The following is a 26,987-nucleotide window of genomic DNA, read 5'->3' as shown; positions in this document are numbered from 1 at the left end:
TAATAGTTTTCATAACTTATTTCTAATAACTGATTTATTTTATCTGTGCCATGATGACTAATATTTTACAAGATATTTTTCAAAACACTTCTAGCAGCCTAAGGTGACATTTAAAGGCTTCACTAGGTTAATTAGGTTAACAAGGCAGGTTAGGGTAATTAGGCAAGTTATTGTATAACGATGGTTTGTTCTGTAGACAATCAAATGAAAAGTTAGCTTAAAGGGGCTAATAATACTGATTTTAAAATGGTTTTTACAAAAAAATTAATAAATAAGACTTTCTTCTTCAAAAAAAAAAATAAAATAAAAAAAAGAATAAAAATTCAAAGGGGGCTAATAATTTTGACGTCAACTGTGTGTGTGTTTGTATGTGTGTATTTATTTATTTATTATGAATATCTAAATATAAATAAGCATTTTCTCAAAATATGTGCCTGTGTGGATTTATATGTACTTAATAAATATACACTGTACACACACTTAAGTAATATAAAAATAAACTTTTATGATTAATCTTGATTAATTTTTGCCCAGCAAAATTTATAAGTCAAATTTTATCTTAACACCTTTTAGTTTTCCACTCTCAACAATGTCTCTACTCATTTTAGTCATCTGGTCAATGTTCCTGTTTTTTAAATTGATATATATATATGTCACACAATACTTGATCTTGCCTTGTTTTGAATCCTGCAGGTGATCCCTGTCAACGCTAGTGGTGCTCCTATTGGAGAAATCCCATTTGTACGGTCGGGATTACTGGGATTTGTTGGACCGGTAAGAGTTTGAAAAAACAAAACAAGAGAGAGAGTCAGTCCCATTTTTCAGTTAAAAACTTATTTTCCTCTCTTCTTCTTCTATAGGGTAGTCTTATTTTTGTGGTGGGTAAGAATGAGGGCCTGCTGATGGTCAGTGGTCGTCGTCACAATGCTGATGATCTAGTGGCGACGGCGCTTGCTGTGGAACCTGTCAAAACTGTGTACAGAGGCAGGTGAGGGTCCCCTGTGGAAACAGAGAGAACATTGTAGTCTTCATTCATTCATTCATTTTCTTTTCGACTTAGTCCCTTTATTATTCCAGGTCGCCACAGTGGTATGAACCGCCAACTTATCCAGCGCTTTAATCTGAATTGTGTATGTTTTGTAGGATTGCTGTGTTCTCGGTGACTGTGTTCTTTGATGAGAGGATAGTAATCGTAGCAGAGCAGAGGCCTGATGCTAGTGAAGAAGACAGTTTCCAGTGGATGAGTCGGGTTTTGCAGGTACAAGAAACTAAACTTCAGCTCCATTAAGTTAAAATAAATCTGAAATGAAATATAAATAAAGAACTGAAAATAAATTGTAATCTGAATTTTTAACTAAATAGAAATAAATTAACTTAAAATATAAAGCATAAAATATTCAAATAGGTAAATGTATAATTCAAAATGTTTGACTGATAAATACTATAGCATAAAGTATAACTAATACTGAAGTAGCACTGTCAACAGGTTAATGCATGTGATCTAATTTTCACCAAATTCTGGACACTTTTGTGTATGTTAAAGCAGTCAGTGATTTTCCATGGTTAAAAAAAAGGTAGTCCAAAATAGTCCAAGTCCAAGTCCAAATAGTGTTATATTCTGTTTACATTAAATGCCCATAAACATAAACAGTTTTTTTTCATTCATCGGTTTCAAGTACACATGAATTCAAAACTATCCTTATTGATTTTGTTAGCTCACATTGCAAGTTTTGTGGTGAACAATTTATGTGTGCATGTCATTAAGAATCTATTCTAATCTGCTCTTGTAATCTCAAATTAAAATCTGAAAATGCACTTTCTGTTTGTTTCCAGTTAAATTCTCAGATTACGTTTGTCTGAGGTATTGGGTGTGCTTAACATAGTTAACCACGCCCTTCCAACTGTCAGTTTTGACAGCGCTATGACAACAAACAGAAATAGTGTGTAGTGTCTGTTAGGTTGTAATAACTCTCCCAAAAACCCTTTCACGATCTTTCTGAATGAAATGCCTACTTAACTACATCCAATCAGCTCGCAGTAGAAAAAACAAGCCACGCCCACTGTATTATCATTTAACATTTAGTTTTTCTAGGAACTGCCATCACAATAGGAAAAAAACTGTCACAGCTTCCAGTACATGCAGACTAAAAAATGTATTAATCTTTATGTTTGATTAATATTTTGTTGGTTCTTGTTTTGTTTCTCAGGCAATTGATAGTATTCATCAGGTGGGTCTGTACTGTCTAGCACTGGTTCCTGCAAACACTCTGCCTAAAACTCCCCTGGGTGGCATTCACATCTCAGACACCAAACAGCTGTTCCTAGAGGGGGCACTACATCCCTGCAACATTCTCATGTGCCCACACACCTGCGTCACCAACATGCCCAAACCACGCCAGAAACAACCAGGTGTGTTTTTTAAACCATAAATCTGCTTTTACATACACAGTAATTGCTGAAATGCATTATTAGTGATGTAAAGTAACAATGTGTTTTGTTAATCATTTTCGACATTAGCATAAGGGGCCATTTACATGTTGCATCTAAAGAAGCCTATGGAAAATGTAAAGCGTGTCGCTTCCTCTACCAGTTTCAGTGCTCCTGTGGCATTGCTAAGCAACCATCAGCTGCATTCTCTGAGGAACCACCACTGACAAACCCTTGCTGTAGCTCTGATACAAGTTTTATTTGTAGAGAAAACAACTAAGCGGCATAGTGTACTCTGCGTTTGTTTGAGTTAGTCTACTGTTATAACTGAATTGTGTGTAATACGTACAAAGTGTGAAGCTGATTGTATAGTTCTTGTCACATTTTTTCTTTTAAAAAATAGCTATAAAAATAACTTAATCAAGACATACTGTTTTCCTCATTTCAAAACATTGCAAGACTAGAGAACGACATGCACATCATCAATTGAATATTTTGAATTTAATGTATGTCCTTTGTTGAATTTGTGTTGAATTTATCACTTAGTTTAAGAGATAAAGTCACCGTGTGCTTATAAAAATATCCTTCAAATGCTTACTGTTATGGACAGTCAACTCAGTTTTACAGGACACAGAAATGGCCAGATTTTTTACAGTATAAGTATACACTCCTGAGTCGTCTACTTGGGTGTTGAGTACCACTTAAGTACATTCATTGTCATCGTACACAAATGTGAAATGGCTGCGCTTGCGACATTCTAAAAAGGTTGAGGTGTTCAGATATCCAGCGTTCTCCACTGTAGTAATACCAAACCTGAGCATGCAAAAGACTCAAAAAAGTGTCATTGTTTTATTGCTACTTTGTGAGTGTCAATAAAACACTGACAAAGTGTTTCTTTTAAAATTATTTTGGTCAAAACTATTTTAGGCTAATTATTTAGCCTAAAACTAAAAATGGAACTTTAATCAAGCAAGTGTGAAATAGTTATTATAGAAATGTAGTTATTAATTACACAACGCTATTTATTGATTTATTGTTTGTCTTTGTTGAATACTGCAGAAGATAGAGTTTTAAAAAAGCATATTAAATTGCAAATGCAATGTTGTTCACAATATTTGCAATTTAATAATTTTGTAAAATTGTTCAACCCTAGTGTGTCCGCTTGGCCTATTGTAAATGAAGATCTTTGAGGTGATGTAACCGTAATATCACGAGGTGAAAATCTAACGCTAAATCTAGTGCTAATGTGTGTGTTATAGTGGGAGTCGGGCCTGCCTCCATCATGGTGGGTAATTTGGTTGCTGGGAAAAGAATAGCACAGGCTGCAGGGAGAGATCTGGGACTCATTGAGGACCAAGACCTGGTCAGGAAGGTAAACACAGACTTTGTGTTGTATTGTGCACCCGTATAGCAGGACGTATATAATGGATGCAAACCATTTCTTTTATTTGAAATGCCTTGTGTGGTATTTTAATGCTCTCGTGTGGATTCAGCTGTGCATGTGGCCTACTATGATGGTGAGAGCTGAACATTATGTCACAGTCACTTGATACAATTCTGTATTCTTTTCTTTTTTTAATGTTACATATTGGGCAGTTCACATAATGACCTGTCTCTGTTTTCTTTTTTAGCATCAGTTCCTCACTGAAGCTTTACAGTGGAGAGCTCAAACAGATCCCGACCATACGCTTTATGTGCTTTTGAATGCAAAGGTAAAAATATAGAAACGCCAAAAGAAGTAGCAAAAAGACTAAACCTGCAATGCTGGCCTATAATGTGCTGTTTTTCTCTGCAGGGAGTGGCGGTGTGTACAGCTACATGTGTGCAGCTTCATAAAAGAGCAGAGAAAATCGCTGCTGCTCTCATGGAGAGAAGTGGCATTAACATCGGAGAAAATGTGGTGCTTTTGTATCCTCCAGGTAAACAACACTCCTTTAACAATGCGTATAATGAAGGGCTATAAACAGCACTCTCATTTCATATGTGTAGAGTGCGTGTATATAGAGTAAAGACAATATTTTACATACTTTTATGTTTTTATTTCATATAAATTTCATATAAAAATAGTCATTCGTAGAAATACAAACTCATATAAAATACTTCAAATACAATCTAAGACAGCAATTTTAGCCCTTGTGTTAAACTTTCTTTAGTTTTTTCAAGTATTTCTCATGTAATGTTTAATAGAGCAAGGATTTATTTCACATTATTTTCTATTAAATGTTTGTTATGGAGAATGTTCTATATCTTAGTTTGGCTGGAATAAAAAAGAGTTTAATATAAATCTGCTACGGTCAATATTATTAGCCCCCTTAAGATTTTTATTTCAGAACAACCGGCTTTCCATTAACTTGCCTTATAAATCTAACTTGCCTAATTAACCTTGATAAGCTTTCACATTGCACTTTAAGTTGAATAGTAGTAACTTTAAAAATATTATGTACTGTCATCATTGTAGAGACAATAGAAACGAGTTAGTTATATTTTAATTAATTAAATAACTGTTTTAGTTACTTAAATTAGGTAATTATTATAACTATTGTGTTAAACTATTATGTTTAAAACTATTATTTTTTAAAAATGTATTTAAAATAATTTTCTCTGTTAAACGGCACTAATAATTTAAAAATATTTTAATCCAAAGTTAAATGATACTAAAAAGTCACACAAAATGTGTTAGGTGAATTTTCTTTTTTAAAATCGTAATAGACATTGGGCTCAAATAAATTAACTCTTTTAGATGACAAGCATAAACTTATTGCCTTTTAAAAATATATAACAAATAGGTCAAAGTTCTAAAAATACTTAAACTGAGACATATGAAATAAAAAGCAAATTATAAATATACTTAATACTAAGCACGCAAACATTTAAAAAAAAAAAAAAATAACCGAAGAGATACATATAAAAGCAACTAATGGTGCATTGCATATCAATTTTCTGTGTGTGCAGGTATTGATCTGATCGCAGCATTTTATGGCTGTTTGTACGCTGGTTGTATTCCTGTCACCGTGAGGCCTCCACACCCACAGAACCTCTCTGCCACTCTGCCCACCGTCCGCATGATCATCGATGTAAGTCTGCTGATTTTCCGTCTCCTAAACGTCATCATTTGGATGTATTTCTTTGGCTGCTTTGTTCAGCACCCAAAATGTTCACCTTTTTTGTGTCTCTTCTTGGGTTTTTGCAGGTCAGCAAGGCTGCTTGCATCCTCACTACTCAGGTTCTAACAAAGATTCTCAGATCGAAAGAAGCAGCAGCTACAGTCAACATAAAAACATGGCCTATCATTATAGACACAGGTAACACACACATCCGTCGATTTACAATACAGCTCCTGTGCACAATAAAATGCACTTTGTTGATATAGTACAGGCCCATAGCCAGCCTGGTGAAAGGGGTGGTTCTGTTTTTCTAAAAATATAGACCTTTTTGCAGTTATTAGCCTCATTTTCTATTTAATTATGAGGTTTAAATAGTTTTTAAACATTACTTTTTCCTGGATTAGCTTGTAAGATGGTCATCAACCACACTTTTTGAAGTACCAAAAACATTTCCTAAAGATTTAGAAGAAAAAAATATGAGAATAATACTAATAGTTTTTCAAATACAAATTTTTTACATCATTACTAAAAAGTATTAAATTAAAAACTAGCCTCAACTTTCCTCAGTCACACTGAAGCAACAGCAAAAAGAGGATTCAGCTTGGTCTTAAAACCTTTTTCGATGGGTTATTTTCAAAATTTATTATGGCATAGCAGTCAAAATTAGACAGATGACTTATGTATAGGACAAATTCTTTACCTTTGTCAGTAAGGGGTGGGTCTTTCAAACTACCTGAACCCCCCCTGGCTACGGGCCTGTAATAATAGGGTCAAGTCAAATTATATGATTTGTTAATTGTGCACAGGTTGAATCAGAATTTGCTCTTTCATTAAGAAATACATTTTCACATAACAAAAAACCTTCTAAACCACTGCCATTTCAAACATTTAAAGAAAATGTCTTGGTAATGACTAGTGATTTAATGGAAATAATTTAGTCAAAACTGTTACGTTTTTAAATTTGGTCTTAAAATTGGTTGGCAGGTTTTTCATTTTAGATTTTTAAGGTAAATGACTTATCTGCCTCATAGCAATGTGCAATGCTGACTAAAAATACCAATGTATTTCTTTTTCATTACATATTTCAACAGTATTATGCTAAGTGTGTTTTGTACTGGTATGTTGGCTGATTTAAGCGTTTTAGATTGTTTGTTCATGAACAGATTCTTTCACGATTAAAACACAGCAATGTTGCTCTGAGATGCACAAATGTTCTGCGTCAGCTTTGTTTGGAATTTTTTTCATTGACAAAAACAGAAAATACCGTTTAAAATATTGTCTCTTAATGTTAACATTGTTGTTCAACTGTTAAATAAAACTATCAAATTAGCAAATGTCACTTTTTCTTGTGATATTACTCATCTCTTAAGATGAAAATATCTACTTTTGTCATTCAGCACTTTTAATGTAATGAATTCCTTCCATCAATTCCATTCATGACACAGTTAAAGCTTTTCCACTCTCTGTTTTTGCTTGTTATTTTGCTAAGTGAGTGAATTATTTACGAATTGTAGCTAGCATATTGTTATTGTACCATTGTAGATGATACAGATTGCACACATTTAGTGCAATATTTTTTTTATCACATACCCTCATAATTTCTCTAAACAAAATAACTTTTCTCTTTTGATGCATTTACTGGCATTGAGGGCAGGATGACCTGTTGACGTGAATATACACAGAAAAGATTTAAAAGTATGTTTCAGGCTGACTTTAACTTTCATTTCTCTTGTTGTTCCTCAGATGACTTGCCTCGCAAACGGCCTCCCACAATCTACAAGCCACCCAATGCTGAGATGATCGCCTATCTGGACTTCAGTGTTTCTACCACAGGCATGCTGACAGGAGTAAAGGTGAGAGATTTTTCATCGTTGTTTTAGGTAGTTTTGTTGAACCGTTAATATACTAAATAACTGACCAATCAGCAGTGTTTATCTGGATGTGTTTGTGTTAACATAAATCTGAAACTACTACTGAAAATGCTTCTATAGGGCTTATCACTCTATGCTTAACCCTGGGTTACTGTTGTTCTAAACACTGCTTTTAACAGCAGGTAAAGACATGTTTCACACCTGTAATTTAAAAGCTGTTTTAGCACAGAATTTTGCTTAAGGTGATGAAAGCACACCTCATTTTTGGTGTTATTTTTGGTGTTGAAATGTCATTAAGACAGGTGGAATGTGTTCTGCAGGTGGTTGTCAAGTCCACTCCCATGTGTGGAGCACACTCATGCATCATACGTGTGCGTATGTGATTCATTATGTATATGCTGTACTAAAAAGATAGCCCTTTAATCTAGTTTTGAACTGAGAGAGTGTGGCTTAGCCTCAGACATTTTCAGGAAGGCTATTCCAGAGTTTTTTGATCTATACATGAGAAGGCTCGACCTCCTTTAGTAGACTTTGCTATTCTAGGTACTGCCTGAAGCCCTGAATTTTAAGATCTTACTTACTTTATACAGGCGTTAACCCTGCACAGCAGTTCTATGTTTGTTCTGATGATGAAGTAGATAATGAAGTAGTGGTTGCTTGGTGCTGCTGGACACTTGGCAGCAGAGACAACAAATAAGGAATTGAGCAGTGATGCTAATGTACATGCATGATGCATGCAGTGATTAGTAATGTACAGTTTGTTATTTGTTTACCCCAGGTATTACATGAGTAATGTCAAATGCGATTGCAGATAACCCAAGATTTCATTTATTTAGGGTTTAGGATGACCCACGCTTAACAAATCCAAGTGTGAAAAGCCCATATTTTAAGTTTAAAATTTATTGTTATTATTTTAAGGTGTCTTAGAAGCTTTTGACCCTATTGTAGCACATTGTTAGCTCATATTAGAGCTGCAAAGACTAGAACTAGAAAACTGAAGAAAAACCAAGAAACTCAATTATTTTTTTATTTAAAATAAACATCAACATTCTCCCACATTTTTATCTTACATATTCATTAATTCATTTTCTTGTCGGCTTAGTCCCTTTATTAATCCGGGGTCGCCACAGCGGAATGAACCGCCAACTTATCCAGCGTGTTTTTACGCAGCGGATACCCTTCCAGCCGCAACCCATCTCTGGGAAACATCCACACACACATTCACATACACACATACAACTACGGACAATCTAGCCTACCCAATTCACCTGTACCGCATGTCTTTGGACTGTGGGGGAAACCGGAGCACCCAGAGGAAACCCACGTGAAGGCAGGGAAAACATGCAAACTCCACACAGAAACGCCAACTGAGCCAAGGTTTGAACCAGTGAACCAGTTTGAACCAGCGACCTTCTTGCTGTGAGGCGACAGCACTACCTACTCCACCACTGCCTCGCCGGTCGTACATTCAATCTAACAAAAATAGTACAAATATAATTTGCTGTATAGTCTATTAATACAAATATTTAAATGTATGTATATGCTTAAATAACTCAATAGTGAGTTCAGATTTGACTTTACATTTACATTCTTCATTATTGGAAGAAACTGCTTTTTTTTTTTTTTGAAAATCTCTTGAATAAATTAAGTTGCATGGTGGCTCAGTGGTTAGCGATGTCACCTTACAGCAAGAAGATTACTGATTTGAGCGCCGGCTGGGTCAGTTGCCGTTTCTGTGTGGAGTTTGCTTGTTCTCCTCGTGTTCATGTGGGTTTCCTCTGGGTGCCGTGGTTTTCTCTACAGTCCAAAGACATGTGTTACAGGTGAATTGAATAAGCTAAATTGTTTAAGCAATAAGCAATAGTGTTTGTGTGTGAAAGCGAGAGTTTATGGGTGTTTCCCAGTACTGGGTTGCGGCTGGAAGGGCATCCGCTGTGTAAAACATATGATGGATAAGTTGGTGGTTCATTTCGCTGTGGCGACCCCTGATAAATAATACACTGAAAAAAGTGTTGCATGCAGAACTGTTGCAAACAATTTATTTGTGTTGAATTTAAACAAACAAATTAGGTTTAATAATGTTCAACTTAATTTGTTTGTTTAAATTTAGCCCAAATAAATTGTTTACAACCACTTAACGTAAAAAAAATTGAGTAAATCCAAGGAATCATCTTTGAATATTTTTTTTCAGTGTAGGATTAAGCCAAAGAAAAATAAATGAATGAACAAATCATTTATTAACCAGCACATTACATTTTTAATGGCTGCTTGCCTCCATCTGCTGGAGTAACAGTGTAATTGCTACATTTTTCATTTAAAGCGTTATTTTCAAACTGTGATTTTTGCTATTGTAGACATTCAACCATCACCACAGTGGCATGAACCACCAATTACTCTGGCATATATTTTATGTAGCAGATGCACTTCCAGCCGCAACCCAACACCAGTTTGGGAAACACCCATAAACTACTCTAGACATTCTAGTGGTTATATAACATAGAATATAATAACACTAATTGACAACACAGAAGACTGAAGATGCTTCATTACCATACATGATTACTGCTCTCTCACTGGAATGCAGATTTTAATGTACCGCTGTGATCGTCCAAGGTTTAATAAACATATGCCATTCATCATCATTTATTATAATTAATCTTGCCTGGTTATGTGAGTCATTATTATGATCTTTTAATGATTAGTCATTCAGCACTAGCTCTACTGCACTTTGGAGACTCATTCTTTTCTTATTGTGTGTGTGTGTGTGTGTGTGTGTGTGTGTGTCAGATCTCTCACGCTGCGGTCAGTGCTCTGTGCCGCTCTATAAAGCTGCAGTGTGAGCTCTACTCCTCTCGCCAGATCGCCATCTGCCTTGACCCCTACTGCGGACTTGGTTTTGTGCTCTGGTGCCTTGCAAGGTAACAGATGGATACACGCAAGCAGTCACTTACAAATGACTCATACTAGCATTAAAATGACTCAGTTAATATGAAACATTTTTGAGTGACCTCACTACAGGCCTTGATTCTTTCTGAATGGATGCAGTTCTGTTTTAAAGGCATCATAAAGCTAATATATGCTTGGTTTTTGCAGTGTCTACTCTGGTCATCAGTCCATCCTGATCCCCCCTATGGAGCTGGAAACGTCACTGACCCTGTGGCTGGGAACACTCAGTCAGTACCGCATCAGAGACACCTTCTGCTCCTATTCTGTCATGGAGCTTTGCACCAAGGGTCTGGGCGGACAGACAGAGCTGCTGAAGGTATGCTCAAATGCATATTTACGCAAAAATATAAGCAAACTCAAAAATGTTTACACTCTGTATTATGAAATGTTGTTGTTAGTCTCATTAGAAATGAACAGTGCTCTTCAGTAAGCATTTTGTTTGTTCAATATACAGTTGAAGTCAGAATTATTAACACTCCTGAATTACTAGCCCCCCTCTATATTTTGTTTTATCACCAATTTCTGTTTAACAGAAAGATTTTTCAACACATTTCTGAACATAATAGTTTTAATAACTTTTCCTTGCCATGGTGACAGTACATAATATTTCACTAGATGTTTTTTAAGATACTAGGATTCAGCTTAGAGTACAATTTAAAGGCTTAACTAAGTTAATTAAGCAAGTAAGGATAATTTGACAAATCATTGTATAATGATGGTTTGTTCTGTAGACAATAGAAAAAATATATATTGCTTAACAGGGCTAATAATATTGACCTTAAAATGGTTTTAAAACATTTTAACTGTTTTTATTCTGTTCTCCAGAAAAAACATATTATAGGAAATACTGTGAAAAAATCTTTGCTCTGTTAAACATCATTTGGGAAATATTCGAAGAAAAAAAAATCACAGAAAAGCTTATAATTCTGACTTTAACTGTATGTCTAATAGACATCTAAACATAGTCATCTTGGCTGGACCAAAGCTAAATTTGGGCTAATAGTGAAAATCTAATAGATGTCTAAGTATAAATCAAAAATAGACTAAAAAAAGACAGATGGGTTATTTATTTATTTATTCTTGTCTTTTTGACAACTAGCAATAACATCTATGTATGGATGTCTATTAGATCTCTTTTAAACACAATATTACGTGGTGGATTTAAACAGATGTGAACAGAATCTGAAATGCTTCCAGCTTATCCACTTTTGTCTATTTCCATGGGATGTCAACGTATTAAATTGCCTTGCATTTGTAGTGTGTACGTTAATGTGTTTGTATGTCTTAACACATTAGGGGAACACTTTATTTTGATGGTCCATTTGAGTATTAGTAGGCTGTCTGCTTAATATCTGTTGATACATTTAACTGACTATAAGAAACTTTGAAAGTACATGTCAACTCACAACCTAACCCCAACCTAAGTCTACTTTAAAGAATTAGTTGACAAGTAGATGCAATGTAGCTTAAATTCTACAAATGGCCCATCAAAATAAACTGTGACCCACATTAATCGTTATGGGAGAAAGTGTACAAAACAAGGTGTTGATCCTTCATTGCATTGTACCAAAACAGATCATGATCAAAATCATAGTTGCCATCCACATACTTTCTATTGCTTGTTTACCAGTTCAACCATAATCTGCATATTAATTTAATAGTACTTATGTGTACCTCTGAGTAGTCCCATAAAAGTGAAAAAAAAAAAGTTGAGCTTATCGAAGTAAGAGAGGTTTTAAGGTAATCTGAACAAAAAGAAACATTTTACAACTTAACTTCAAAATAATGTAAAATAGTCTACCGATAGCCATAAATAAAAGCAAGTGTTTACAAACAATATATAGACATTTTATTTTAGATTCCTCACTTCACAAGTGTTTTTAGTGTCAGAAAAACAAAAATAATAATAATAATATTATACATACAGCATAACAGAAATGGAAGTGGTGTTATACAGTATATAAACAACATTTATTAATAAACTCTAATGTCTAAACAAATTCATTTAAAGTAAATTTCCTCATGTGGAAAGGCACTATGCAAATGCTCAGATAACCTCTTATTCAGCGCTAATCCAAGTGTAAGTGTTCATGTTTTGCCTGCTTGATGTGAATTGCATTTTAGATTTCTTTATAACATAAGTTGCAGGATTTTTTCTGATGAAAATGTATATTAATTATATTACAAAAAATGTGGTAACTACCTTGTGTCATGCTTAACTAATATAAAATATGTTTTGCATAATTGTTAATCAGTTGAGATTAAAACAGCAATGAACCCCTATAAACACACACTGAAAAAAGTGTTGCATGCAAAACTGTTGCAAACAATTTATTTGTGTTGAATTTAAACAAACAAATTAAGTTTAATAATGTCCAACTTAATTTGTTTGTTTAAATTCAGCGCAAATAAATTGTTTACAACAACTTAACGTAAAAAAATTGAGTAAATCCAAGGAATCATCTTTGAATGATTTTTTTCAGTGCACACACACAAATTGTAATTTTCAGTTTTGAGCTCTTCAAGACATGTTCATTTGGATTAGCAGAATAAAATGTAGACAATATCAAATTCGGCCTCTGAGAAATGTGTATAAAAGCATATTTTGTTCATTCAAATCACCTTAATAGGCAACTTTTCCTGTGTTTTTTTAATCTTCACATGCTCCTCTTGTTCTCGGTTGCATCAGGCGCGTGGTGTGAACCTGTCGTGTGTGAGGAGCTGTGTGGTGATCGCTGAGGAGCGACCACGTTTGGCTCTCACACACTCCTTCTCCAAACTCTTCAAAGATATTGGACTCTCCATGCGGGCTGTCAGCACTGCTTTTGGGTCGAGAGTTAACCTGGCTATCTGCCTACAGGTAGGTACATTTTTACACCTGCTGTAATTCTGGGTTTGTTAGAGTTCACTGCATTGTCTAGATGATTGACATTACCGCTTTAAATCATGCTTCATATGAGTTACAAAACTTTCAGATCATGGTGATTGGAATCGCTTGGAATTATGATTACTGACATTATAGATATGTTGAGTACCAGCCAGAGATGATAGTCATTATTTCATTGTGAATTATGTCATTACGTTGTAGGGTAAAAGAGCTGGTAATATGTTTTTTTCAGCAGGTTCACTGAAAAGAACTGTCCAAAAGAGATGGTTCACTTAAAAAAAAGAATTTCCCATCAGAACCTAAAATCTGGGATCTACTCTGTTCGGCATAATGTGACAGATTCAGTATTTGTTATAGTCATTTATTAATCCAACTTAATTCATCATTATTTCTATAGTGCTTTTACAGTATAGACAGTGCCAAAGCAGCTTAACATAGTTATAAATTGAAAAAGTGTCAGTCCAGTTTTCAGAGTTGAAGTTCAGTTTAGTCCAGCTTATTGTGGTTAAATTTCACTCCTAAAAGTCCAAACACTGAATAGCAATTCCAATGATGCGCAGCTCCACAAATCCCAACCAAGCAAGTCAGTGGCGACAGTAGCAAGGAAAAAACTTCACCAATTGACAAAAGTAAAGGAAAATAACCTTGAGAGAAACCAGACTAAGTTGGGCATGATAATTTTTTCTCTGGCAAGACGTCCTGTGCAGAGCTGCACTTTAGGCACCGGAGGCTGATGAACCCTGGACCCCCAATGTGGAGAAGCTGCAGGAGTGAGTAGGTCACCAGCGGGTGTTCAGGCTGGCCCATGTGTAGACTCATTTATCACTGTATGTCTCATGCTCTCCACTCCTCCATGACCACAACAGCATCTGCTCAGGATACGGCCTGGTCCAGGATTATGGAACCCTCAGGAATAATGAAAAACAGACAAACATAAGTGTAGATGCCGTTCAAATAACAATGTCTTTTGGAAAACATTCCAGGCTTTGGTTGCCCTAAATAATGCAGACAAACAATCCTTTAGAGGATTTAGATTTCTGGATGCAAAGAGATGTGTCTTTAATCTAGTTTTAAACAGACAGAGTGAGTCTGCTTCCCGAACTGTGCTAGAAAGGCTGTTCCAAAGTTTAGGTGCCAGATTACATGTTACATTGCATATTACATACTCGCTTTTGATTGGTCAGTCGCGACATTCAACATTCAAAAAGATAACAGCTCTAAAAATCACAAGCTCATCCGGATATTTCGAATCACCTTGACCGTCACTGAAAACATTAATATCCATAACTTAAAGTCACATTCATTTGAATCTGCTTTATTCTGCAATAACAACATTCTGGGTGTACTTTCGAACTGTTTGGACAACAGATGAAAATTAGCCCTTGTGCCTAACTCTGGCTTTGTTATGTTTTTTACTAGTTTTTACGAGTTGATTAATAAGCATTGTCATTATTAAATTAAATGTATTATTAAATTAAATTGTATCCCTAACTGCATTGACATTAAAAAACGAGTGGAGAATATAAACTTGTTTTATACACTAAAAATTGATTTTTACTGCTTGTTTAAACTACTTATTTTAAAATGAGCTAAAACAACACAATTCTTAAGCTTTCTTCTGCAACATTTTAATTTGTTAGTTAACTTAAGAGATTTGTGGCGCAGTGGGTAGCACGTTTGCCTTACAGAAAAAAGGTCATTGGTTCGAGCCCCGGCTGGGTCAATTGGCATTTCTGTGTAGAGTTTTCCTTTGGGTGGGTGCTCCGGTTTCCTCCACAGTTCAAAGACATGCGCTATAGGTGAATTAAAATAGCTAAATTGGCCATAGTGTGTGTGTGTGTGTGTGTGTGTGTGTGTGTGTGTGTGTGTGTGTGTCCAACCTGATGTGTCAGTTATTTGATGTGGATTTGTGTTTTTTTACAGGGTACTACAGGACCAGACCCCTCAACTGTGTATGTGGACATGAAGTCTCTCCGACACGACCGGTGAGAGAAAGACAAACTCAAACTCAAAATCAAACAGAGCTTAAAGAGCACAATATGACGTGTATGTTGTGTTCCTGACTCAGCCAGTTGGATTTGTGTTTGATGACACTTGTAGAGTCATACAAATTGCATTCTTTTAAAAGCCACACGATTAAATCTATTATAATACTCAGATTTGTTCCAGAGCTGCTTGTTTCTCTGACTAAATAAAGTTTCTTCTTGGTGTTTGTGTGTTTTAGGGTGAGGTTAGTAGAGCGAGGAGCACCACAGTCGCTTCCACTCATGGAGTCTGGAACAGTAAGTGCATTTCTGTTCTTGTTAGAGCAAGTGTGAATTGAAAAGATTGTTGATAATGCTTTAAATCTTTCACTTTCTCCTCGTTTAAGATTCTTCCAGGTGTGAGGGTGGTCATAGTCAATCCAGAAACTAGAGGACCGCTAGGGGACTCTCACCTGGGGGAGGTGCGTTGACATATGAGATCTGTCTGTCTGTCATTCTATCTTATTTGTCTGTTGTTCCTGTCGTTCTGTCTGTCTGTCTGTCTTTCTATCTGTCTGTTGTTCCTGTCGTTCTCTCTGTCTATCTGTCTGTCTGTCTGTCGTTCTTTCTATCTATCTATCTATCTATCTATCTATCTATCTATCTATCTATCTATCTATCTATCTATCTATCTATCTATCTATCTATCTATCTATCTATCTATCTATCTATCTATCTATCTATCTATCTATCTAACTATCTATCTATCTATCTATCTAGTAATGTGTCGTCTGACATGTTTATTTTCCATGATGTATCTAGTAATTGGCTGTAGTAACATAAAAACTACTGTGTAGTCTGAACCTGACATAAAATGCCTATGCACACTAAGAATGAAGACTATAACCATAAAGATATTATTATCCACACAGATGAATGATAGTAATATATTTATTGTAAATAGGTGTTTCAGTTGAGCTGTCTGTCTGCCTGTCTGTCTGTCTATTAGGGCTGCACGATATTGGAAAAGTCTGATATTGGGATATTTTATTTTTCTGCAATAAATATTGTGATATGAATACAGTTTCACAACACAGTTTAACTAGCACCATTTGACTCTTCTCTGGGGAGTCTAACCTGTATTCAGGTACAGAAATTGGATAATCACAATGCAGAACATGCTGTTCTTACTTTGCTGTATCTCGTTTCTTGTCCAAATATCTAAAAATTCTTAGAGCAAGTAAAAATATTGTTTTGTTTTCAATGTCTGAAGATATGTCAAAACTAAGAGTTTTTCCATAAAACAAGTAAATAGATCTGTTCGTCGGGTAAGCAAAATAATCTTGTTTTTGCTTTGAAATGTAGATCTTTGGACTAGAAACAACTAATCAACTTGAAATATTTGCTCAACTATAAATCAGACTCAACATTGCAAATCTTTGCGATGTGACTATTGCGGGTGCGCACATTGCGGTGTTGATGCTGAAACTACAGTATATATTGTGACGTCCTACTATCTATCTATCTCTCTGTCTGTCTGTCTGTGTTTCTGTCTGTCTTTTAAATTTATTATAGCATGTTTTTCCCAAACTTTCCCTGCCTTAAATGAAGTCTGTATACTTTATATAGAGACAGATAATTATTCAAATTACTTTTTCTCATTCTAGATGCGACCAAGCATGCCCCTGTGTTTTTTTGTTTTTGTCCCTGTATGAGCACCTTTAGAAAAACTTTATTAAGGACGACATCATTTTCTTTGCTTGTCCCCTTCTATCTCTTACAGATTTGGGTGAACAGTCCTCATAATGCAACAGGATACTACACAATATATGGGGAGGAAAATCTGCAGGCTGACCACTTCAACACTAAACTGAGCTTTGGAGATCCTCAGACGCTCTGGGCCAGGACTGGATACCTGGGCTTTGTCAAGAGAACTGAACTCACAGATGCCAGTGGAGGTGAGAGGGAGTAATGAAATGATGTCTTTTAGAAAGGATTATTAAAGCATAAATAGTTCTCACTTTAGATTAGGTTACAGAACTGTATGAAACTGTGTTAATAAAGCAGTTATTAACATTCAGAGCAACTATTACTAAATTCTTGAATAAAAAAGATATATATATATATATATATATATATATATATATATATATATATATATAGATATATATATATATGTGTGTGTTAATTTGAATAGTTTGTTAATCATTTGCTAACTCATTCTGAATGATCTTAAAAACCACCAACTACTCCTAAATAACTAATTTGTAAATAATGAAATACTTAATTTAGTAATAATGAAAAACATAATCATTAACAAAGTATAAAAATACAATCATCAAGCACATTTTACATTTGCTTTTAAGTCAAGAATACAGCATTTGTAGATGTAGTTAAAAACTACTTACTAATGTCCATTAATGCTATAAAAATTAAGAATGAACTATTTGCTAATGCTTAATAAATGATTCATAGTGTGAAGTTATTATAAAGTGTTACCTATAACATTGCAACTAGAGGTCTCAGACATTTGCCACTATAGATTCCTTATTTATCTATGACATAATGTTTAACCACACAACACACTGAAAAAAATGTTATGTTGAATTTACTTAATTTTATTACGTCAAGGGGTTGCACGAAATAATTTTATCTAAATCCAGATATATTTTTTAAGTTAAGTGAATTTATATTTTTAAGTTGAGTTTACTTATATTTTATAAAGTGGTTCTACTTATATTTTATACATTGAGTTTATTAATCTCTTTCAGTAATTTCAGATTAATTATATTCATAATTCTAGCTAAACTATTTTGAGTAGAATTAACTCAAATTAATTGTGCAACCAGATCAATTTAATCGTTTAATTTCTACATATTAAAATTATTTTTATAAAATATTTTTTTTATCTATTGTATCTTTCATTAATATTCAGACAAATAAAGCAAACCCAATATTTTCAACTCTTTATTTTTGTGATCCAAGAGATATTTTTGCTCTCTCAAAGAATGGCAGTAATGTACATCAGTAATCATTTCTCAAATTGTTTGTAACTTGCGTGAGATTATATTTAACTGCAAACTTACATTGAGTCAATATTCCAAAACATCATTAGAGCAGCTTTAAATATTCACAATAGTGGCTGTATACATATACACACACAGGAGAACTTTGGAAGGAAGCCTTTTAACACACAACAAAACATATACAAGTAACAAAATACACCAGTACTATACAGAACAAAAAATACTATAGTACAAGAACTGTCCACAGCTGCAACACAGTGCACACTGAGGACCTGATGCTAAAATTACAAAAAACTGTAGTTACATTCAAAAAATACTAATTAAAAAAAAAGATTGTTATATAACAAAATAGATTTTATGTTTGGCTGAGGTGAAAAAGTTGGTGTATAAATATGGAAACAGACTTACTAAATAAAATAAAACGTGACTTAAATGACCACTGAAGCTTAAGCTACTCTAAAAAAAATAAAAATAGTATCAAATGAAAACATCACATCTGCGTGAAGCAATGAGGAGGCTGTAACATTCTCACATGAAACTAACAAGAATTGTCATAATTTCATGTTTTACACATGGTTCCCCATTGTTTGAACTTTGACTGGAGCTCTTTAATGATGTCATCTCATTGTGTCCTCTTCTTATGCAATGCCTTAATGGTGCAGACATCATCAACTGTTTATCTCAAAGCGCTTAACTTCTAATATTCATATGGCATTAATGGATGGATGGATACTTTTTGTGCTGAGTGTGGATAGAAACCTGGCCTATTTACAGGATTGCAATTTTTATTTCAGGTGAATATTCCACTAAATCCAATGACAACTTTAAATGTTCACACCAGTGGCTATGTATTACAGTCCACCACTCACTTTGTTTTCAGTTTGAAACATTTTCTAGGGCTGCATTTTACATCATACTATATGTTTTCTATCGCCTCCCAAACCAAATTTAAAAATGCAGCTTAGCAGCGTTTACATGAGCGGCTGAAGAAATCCTACAGTCCAGCAATGATTTTGTTCTTTAGTCCAAGGACTTTGGGGGAAAGTCTTTCTCCATCCATTTTCAAGAGCACATTTTGAATGAATTCATAAGAGTATTTCAGCTCTTTGGGGTAGGCCAAGTTCAATACATAGATGACTCCCAGCATCATTGCAGATGCTTGGGCTACAGATCCAATGTTGTCCAGAATGATTTCTCCTTCAACATAAATGTCATCATGTGCTCCAATTTCTCCACCCTCCTTGTTGATGACATATACGCCCATGGTGGAATTCTGCAGGTCTCTCTGGATGCCATCTCCTTCAATGTCCTGTATATTTGTAGAATATAAGAAAAACATGAATTTATGTAATAGATTTTAATGACCTGCAAATTCTAAATTTCTTTATATTTACAATACATAATTACACTGGTCAGTAAAACCATTGAAAATATTTTTGTCAGTTAAGTAAAGGTTCATGTGAATTAACAAACCACAGATTTTTGTTTTTATGGCTTTATGAAAAATATCCAAAATTTTCTGCAAATGGAGCAGACACAGAAGTCAGAATGGATTGAGAGATGGACTAACACATTGTTGGTTTTGGTCTTTTAATTTAACAATAAGAAAAGTTATGAATAAAGCCTGCCTTATTGTATTAAGAACCAAACTGATGGTTTAAAATGTTTTAGCCAATTACTGAACATCTCCAGTCCAGACACAGACAAATGTACATCATCCTGTGACAACATCCATGTTATTTTACTCTGCAGCATTTCATTTCCTCAACATAAAGTTTGTCAGAGTCTGTTAATAACTATTGTATGTCAGACTTCTTGAATGCACCAGGGTGTGTTTAGAAAATGTTACCTGCTTTGAAAACTCTGCAGCAAATTGTTGATTTTATACAAATATTCTCATAATGTTAAAGGAGAACTCTGGTCAATATTAACATTGAGCTAATTTTTTTTGTTAATTTGGAGTGCTGTCAGTACAGAGAACAACGGCAGAAATCGGAGTTGCCTACACAGTGTTATGCTCTTTTTAAAATTGGCACCCTGTTGACTTCAATGGGGCAAGTTTTAAACATGCTTTTAGCCTCTTAACATCCTTGATGTGTCATTACAAATGTCCAGCCATGTGAGTGATTCTCTGACAGCAGCAGATGTGAAAGATATGAATAAAAGTGATGTTAATTCAGCCAGCGCACATATCTTAATTTATTTCCTGTTTTCAGTCAAAGTCCACAGTAGTCGATTGTCGAGATCACACGCGTGATCATAGGTAACTAAACCTATGCACTTGAACTCGACAATCGACTACTGTGGACCAAAAAACAGGTTCTCTGTACTGAAAGCACTCCAAATTTACAAAAAAATGAGCTCAATGTTAAAATTGACCAGAGTTCTCCTTTAATGCATTCATCATCAATGGACTAAAACATAAAAACCACAGTATGATCCTCTGTAGTGACATGCTTTAGTGGCTAGAGCATTTTTCAAGTTTTGCATTAGTTGATTTAAATAAACAGCAGGCTTCCACACTATAATAGCTTTAGACCCCAAAACACGACAGCATGCAGACTGTGTAGGACTACAGCTGCCATAGTTTTGGTGTCAACACACTGATTTTGTTGTGCACTGGGTTTGTTTTTGTTGAGTGCCCCTTTAAATGTATTTTCTTCTAACTAGTGGGTTAGTGACATTAGGATCTTAAAACATTTTATAATACAAGACAGTACATCAGACTGATAAATGCAATTACAATGACTTGCCTTATACTCCTGAATGAGATGTTCATCATCCTCACCAAGATAGATGCAAAGTGCCTTGAGGACTACTGCCCTTTTAAGATTGATGTCACTTGTAGCCTGTGTAAAAGGACAACAACTATTAAAATACAATAAATAATAAAAAATGTCTAAAAACTGTAGAATACTTTAAACCTGTGGTAACCTCAAAAATATATACACAATGACTTCATGATACATTCTGTAAATGGGCTGCCTTCTTTAGCTAAAGAATGTTAGTGTATTGTGACTTCATTTTCAGGTCTGAATGTGTAGGGCGATAGGGTGACAGTTCAGTCTGCATGGTAGGTGCAAATGTACCAAAAGATATCCGTTTTAAAACAAAAATGTAGTAGTGTGGATGTAGCCTTAGGAACCTTGTCATTTACAAATAATCAAGGCTGGCACTAGACAGGTACATTTCAGGTTTCTCCACAGTGTATATGATATTTTCAACTAAAATGTAAAAACATGTTTACCTCTTTCAAGATCGCCAGATGTTTGGCTAGTTTTTGGTCAGAAACACCTCCCTTTTTGTTGAAAATAGATGTCAGCTAGGGTAAATGGCTGTCCAACTGAGCCATAAAGGTTGTTTCAAGTGGGACGGTTGTTATGCGCTGGAATTCAACATTTATCTACACACATAAAAACAACAACAGAAGACAAAGAGCACTGTGATCATCCATTGGTGTAATGATATTTTGTAGCTATTAAATAGATATAATCAAATTTTCTTATATTAGGTGTACAGTGTGTTCTGGCCAGATGTATTGCTATCAATCAAGAGTAATGGCAAGAAATCAAAACTGGACCAGCATCCTGCATCCTTATTTAAACCTTAATAATATTTTTTTTTTTTATATTTACAATGGGTCAAAGTGCAATGTAAAAACCCAGGGAGCAAGCATGTGCTTACCTCATCAATGTTTCTTAAATTAACTACCATTGTTTGTACAACAATGCATGAAATATAAACACATGTACAGTGATTTAGAATAAATAATTGTGTAAGGTTATTTACATTGTGTCAGATCATATTATATGGCGATTTATTATAAACTGTTTGTGAAATCAGAAACAGAAAAATCTCTTAACAAAGTCCACAGTCCACAAGCCTACTACTACTAAGTACATTGTGAGATATTATAACTGAGTCAACAAGTCAAGACCCCTGCCAGCTCTAATTTAATTTAGTTTTGTAAATGTAATTAATTTGTTAATTTAATTAAAATTAATTAATTATTTATTCTGTCTTCATGCCATATCACTAACTCTATTAGTATTTAGATTTGTCATGTTCCACTTCCATACTAAAAGTATTAGTTTAAAATTGGGAGCAATAAATGCAATGCCAACATAATTGGTCTTTGTGTTTAGAGCAGAAACAAAGTTGAACAACATCAACCTGCTAGCTAAACCCTGGTCTTTCACTGGACTATCGGCTGTGGTCGTACTAGCTGGTCCTCTCGTGTCATCTGCAAATCTCCTGCAATTTAGTTATGAAACGTTTGCATGCTTCTACTACATCTACTTTCACCCCCACCTTTACGTTTTAAACTCTGATAAGGCGAGTCGGAGACCGTCCACGAGGACTGCGACCCATGCCGCTGCCACGAAAGAGAAGCTTGTTTACTTTTCCTACCCGCACGCCGCGAAGACCTGCCTCTGATTGGCTAGTGTTCGTTGCAATCGTTGGTTAGGTCAAAGAAGCTCTTTGGTTAGGTTTGCGCAAGTGGAGCGACGTCACGATCGGTCGGAGCCAGTCAGCGGCAGAGTAGGGGCGGGTCTACGGGTGTAAAAAAAATACAAGCTTTTAAAGAAACGATAAATTCAGGTACCCAACGTAACTTATGCCTGTCATTATGATTATGTAGAAACATAAATTCTTGCCGCCAGTGCACATTAACCACATTTTACCAACATGATTTCACAGGTCTATTTTGTTCTAATGTTAACACATTGACAAGATTAGAAGAAATGCTTACAGCCAGTCAGGAATAACGTTATGTAATGTTAGGCTTGGCCAGTCTAACGTAACGTAACGTTACAAGCCTAGACAGCAAGGAAGGTGCTGCTACTATTAACACGTTAACATTCGTAAAACTGTTTTGCTTTTATTCGGCTTCCACAAACTAATAAATAATCAAGACAAACACTGAATTCACCAAGCATTTAACACTTAAGCTAAGTTAACTTACTAACCTTACACAACTCACGTAGTTAAGCTAATCGCTTAAACCTTAGTTGTAATTTAATTTAATGTAACGTTAATTGATATAAAAACATACCAATTTAGCATTAGCTAAACACATTTTTCTATAAAATGTTTAAAAGTGTAAACAGAACCCTGTTTAAGTAACAAATATAACACACCAATGATTATATCTTGATTACTTACCGAAAATGCAGAGCTGGATGCAGCATTCAAATGAGTGCATCACGTTCAATCTCCCCGCCTTGGCGCCTTCAGGAAAAAAAGTGTCTGCACATGCGCAGACCGGATAGTATATGGAAATTAAATGAAACGTATTTTTTTCTAATTACTTTTAATTGAATGAAATTAACTTGTTTTAAACAAAAGCAGTGAATTTGAAAATTAATAATAAAAAATAAGTAGGATTAAATAACACATTAAAATCAGTGAAATTAACCAGATAAAAACATGTAACATTTACAAGGGGTCAGAATCCTTTTTTTCAGTGCAGTAAATGAATGCTCATGTAAAAATATGCCTGGCTATATCTCTTTCTGTTTAGATCGCCATGATGCTCTGTTTGTGGTGGGCTATCTGGACGAGACTTTAGAACTGAGAGGTCTGCGATATCATCCAATTGACATCGAGACCAGTGTGTCTCGTGCCCACCGCAGCATTGGTGAAAGGTAACTTTGCTTTAAGAGGGCCACATTATGCTTTCTGTACTAGTTAAACTTTGTTGTAATGTGTTGTCTCAATGTCACAGATCTGCTATAGACCTTTTGAGGAATGTAAACAATAACAATGGTCCTAACATTGTCCTATTTGACATTTATTTATTTCCATAGTTTCCAAGAAAAATCCACATATCCAATGTTTTAAGACAAAGTTATGATTGAATTGCATCTTGTCACAGTTGTGAAATACATTGACAAGAAGCAGGAAATGTTGATAGGCCAACGACATCACCACATTGAAATGCTCTATACTAATACACATGCTTGTTTTTCGCTCCGCAGTGCCGTTTTCACCTGGACAAATCTGCTGGTGGTGGTGGCTGAGCTCTGTGGATCAGAGCAGGACGCTTTAGACCTGGTTCCACTGGTAACCAATGTAGTATTAGAGGAGCACCATCTGATTGTGGGAGTAGTGGTTATTGTGGACCCAGGCGTCATACCTATAAACTCCAGAGGAGAAAAGCAGCGAATGCACTTGAGAGACTCTTTCCTGGCAGATCAGCTGGACCCCATATATGTGGCGTACAACATGTGAGCTGCTTTATGGGTGAGCCAACAGTCTACCAGAGAGGTGCTATGGAGCCTGACCTCAGAACATGGGATTGGGTTCATTAACAGACAGACTCAGCCCTGCTTTTTTAGGGGATAAAGTGTTATTTAACTGAAATATAAACACGTGAGATGACTGTTTTTGGAGAAGGAATAGTTTAAAATAATTGCTTATTTCCTTCCCTCCTAGATCCTCCCCCTTTTTTAAGCAAAATGCCACATACTTGATGTCCAGCTCTTGGTCATGATCTCAACTTACTTGAAGTACATAGCAGTTTTTTTCTCTTCTTTAACACCCTTCTGTTTTAGCACAGTCTAGTACTATTATTAATTCAAATGAGCTTAAAGCCTCAGTTCGTAAGTTTTAACCTGGGTTGTTTTGATTTCAGAGTTTCTGAAGTTTCTTTTAAACAATTCCAAAATCAATTCTGGTTCAGACTACGCAGCATATGTCTAAATTGGCACATTTGTTGAGCTATTTCAACAGTGCATCTTTATGAGTATAACTGAAGTCAGTCGCTACACTTTAAAAAAAAATTGTCCTGTTTCTAGTCAAGATATCGAAAAAATACTTACATCAAGTGTCTTCTTAAATCGAGAATTTTCTAAATAAATTGATTTTAAAATTTATTCTGAATAATTGAGTCATAATTAAGTGAGTTTTTTGTTAAAACATGCTAAATGATCTGCCAATTGTGCACCCACTTCGAATGTTATCACTTTATTAATTGAGCAATATCAGTGGTTATCAGCTGATAGATATGGGCCAGTAGGGGCCTTCTGCGCATACTAGTAGGCTCAGAAGGCTGTTTTCATCCATCAACGTGGTTAATCAGCTATGCTATTATAAATGACTCCAGATCCAGATCTATTTTTGCATTACTGTGACGGTTGGTTTTAGGGTTGGGATAGGGGTAGACGTTAATAAAACACAATTAATGGGAAATTTAATAGATAATATAAATAATTCATTTTAACTTCTGGCTGCAGCTGTATGTAATCTATAGCTGATTAACCATGTGGATGGATGATAACCCCTACTGGCCAATATCTATCATCTGATAACCACTGATAACACCCATTTAATCGAGTGATAACATTCGAATCGACTAAATAGTGTAAGTACAATAATTACGTTTTTAGTTTGAAATATAATTAAATTAATTATATTATATAATTAATTATAGTTAAAAAAATAATTATTTCCCTTCCTCCCCGCTGGTAGATTATTTTGCTTGTTTCAAGGAAAACTTAAGGATTTATAGGTACTATTTCTAATATATATATATATATATATATATATATATATATATATATATATATATATATATATATATGTATTAGGGATGCTCCGATCAGGATTTTTGCAGCCGATATTGAGTACTGATTCCATGTCATGGTGATAGGCTGATACATTGCATAAGCACACATACTCTTTAAGTATGAGATCTCGCCTAAGAGAATAATTTAAGGATGTTGCACACATGTAATGGTCAGAAGTAGCTTGACAAAATGAAGATAGATAAAATATTAAAAAACGATAATAAAAATTACTTTTAATAATTTGACGATTTGACCCGGATGTATCTCCCTCTGCCTGTAAACAAACACTTGCGATTGGTTAATAAGATTGGCTAGATTAAGGAATACCGATCGAGTTGTGAAATGTGATTATCGGCCAATACCGATCTAAGCATCCCTAATATATATATATATATATATATTACTCAGCTAGAAAATTGATTGATTCAAGAATTTTTAGATAGTTGGATTAAAAGCAAAACCAAAACTCTCATTTGCAGTGTTGCTCATCTTTCGCAATGACATCATGCATGCCATCAAACATTGAGCAATGATTGGTCAGGAATAATGTGTCGTTTGACATGTTTCATTTCCATGATGTATTAAATAATTGACTTTAGTAACAATAAAATTACTGTGTAGTCTGATCCTGACATAAAAGGCCATGCACACTAAGAATGAAAACTATAACCATAAAGATAATGATATTATTATCCACACAGATGAATGATAGTGTTATATTTACTATAAATGCTTGCTTCAGTTGTGTTGTCTGCTGCTTTAAATGCTCGAGCTCCTAAAGGTGAAGTGATTTCTGATTGGCTGTCAGTGTTTGTATTGCTTTTAACTGAAAAAACTAAACAAAATATTTCCTCTGTGCCATTTAATTTTGCATTTTATGCTGGACACAAGAGAAGATTTTAAAAATAGTATTGAAATCTGTTGCTATCCTTTTTCAAACATTCCTCAAAATATCTTCCTTTGCGTTCAACAGAAGAATAAACACAAACCAGTTTTAATAAGTGTAGGGTAAATAAATAATGACAGGATTTTCATTTTTGAGTGAACTTCCTCTTTGGAGTTATAGTTATTATCTTTAATGTGAATGGCCCTTAATTCTTAAACAAAGACAAAGACTAATTGAAACGTAAAAATAAAAAGTGCAATATAAAGTAAAATAATGTTTATGATTGATAGAATAAATGATAAATG

The 26,987-nt window shown here is 34.7% G+C and overlaps 1 protein-coding gene and 1 long non-coding RNA gene across 9 annotated transcripts in view; one reads left to right on the top strand and one right to left on the bottom strand.

Annotated features, from left to right (window-relative positions):
* dip2bb (DIP2 acetate--CoA ligase B (putative)b) overlaps positions 1–25,103 on the top strand; it is a 74,861-nt gene extending 49,758 nt beyond the window's left edge. For 4 of the 7 annotated variants that reach the window (XM_087257706.1, XM_087257703.1, XM_087257704.1 and 1 more), the window contains 20 exons: positions 694–774; positions 861–988; positions 1,144–1,258; positions 2,208–2,409; positions 3,687–3,799; positions 3,921–3,944; positions 4,059–4,139; positions 4,223–4,346; positions 5,380–5,501; positions 5,618–5,729; positions 7,275–7,384; positions 10,190–10,320; positions 10,496–10,664; positions 13,038–13,208; positions 15,159–15,220; positions 15,460–15,517; positions 15,607–15,681; positions 16,983–17,157; positions 23,750–23,873; positions 24,207–25,103. In XM_087257706.1, coding sequence (XP_087113832.1) covers positions 694–774; positions 861–988; positions 1,144–1,258; positions 2,208–2,409; positions 3,687–3,799; positions 3,921–3,944; positions 4,059–4,139; positions 4,223–4,346; positions 5,380–5,501; positions 5,618–5,729; positions 7,275–7,384; positions 10,190–10,320; positions 10,496–10,664; positions 13,038–13,208; positions 15,159–15,220; positions 15,460–15,517; positions 15,607–15,681; positions 16,983–17,157; positions 23,750–23,873; positions 24,207–24,459 — 2,430 coding nt within the window. In that variant the 3' untranslated portion in view covers positions 24,460–25,103. The remainder of the gene's footprint in view (positions 1–693; positions 775–860; positions 989–1,143; positions 1,259–2,207; positions 2,410–3,686; positions 3,800–3,920; positions 3,945–4,058; positions 4,140–4,222; positions 4,347–5,379; positions 5,502–5,617; positions 5,730–7,274; positions 7,385–10,189; positions 10,321–10,495; positions 10,665–13,037; positions 13,209–15,158; positions 15,221–15,459; positions 15,518–15,606; positions 15,682–16,982; positions 17,158–23,749; positions 23,874–24,206) is intronic. The other 3 variants (XM_087257708.1, XM_087257707.1, XM_087257705.1) reach the window with 1 other exon arrangement.
* On the bottom strand, positions 18,154–22,666 carry si:dkeyp-80d11.1. 2 transcript variants are annotated; one of them, NR_120354.1, is made up of 4 exons: positions 22,537–22,666; positions 21,473–21,628; positions 20,979–21,074; positions 18,154–19,534 (listed from the first exon to the last, which is right to left on the bottom strand). It is a non-coding gene; the product is annotated as a si:dkeyp-80d11.1 (long non-coding RNA). The 2 variants fall into 2 exon arrangements; NR_120355.1 differs by having other exon boundaries at positions 22,399–22,605.
* Positions 25,104–26,987: the final 1,884 nt, after the last annotated feature.

The sequence above is a fragment of the Danio rerio genome, chromosome 6 (genome assembly GCF_052040795.2).
Source record: "Danio rerio strain M-AB ecotype USA chromosome 6, GRCz13ab, whole genome shotgun sequence".
NCBI lineage: Eukaryota > Metazoa > Chordata > Actinopteri > Cypriniformes > Danionidae > Danio > Danio rerio.
Note: the sequence above shows the minus strand (reverse complement) of the source record. Positions and strands in the feature narration are given on the sequence as shown.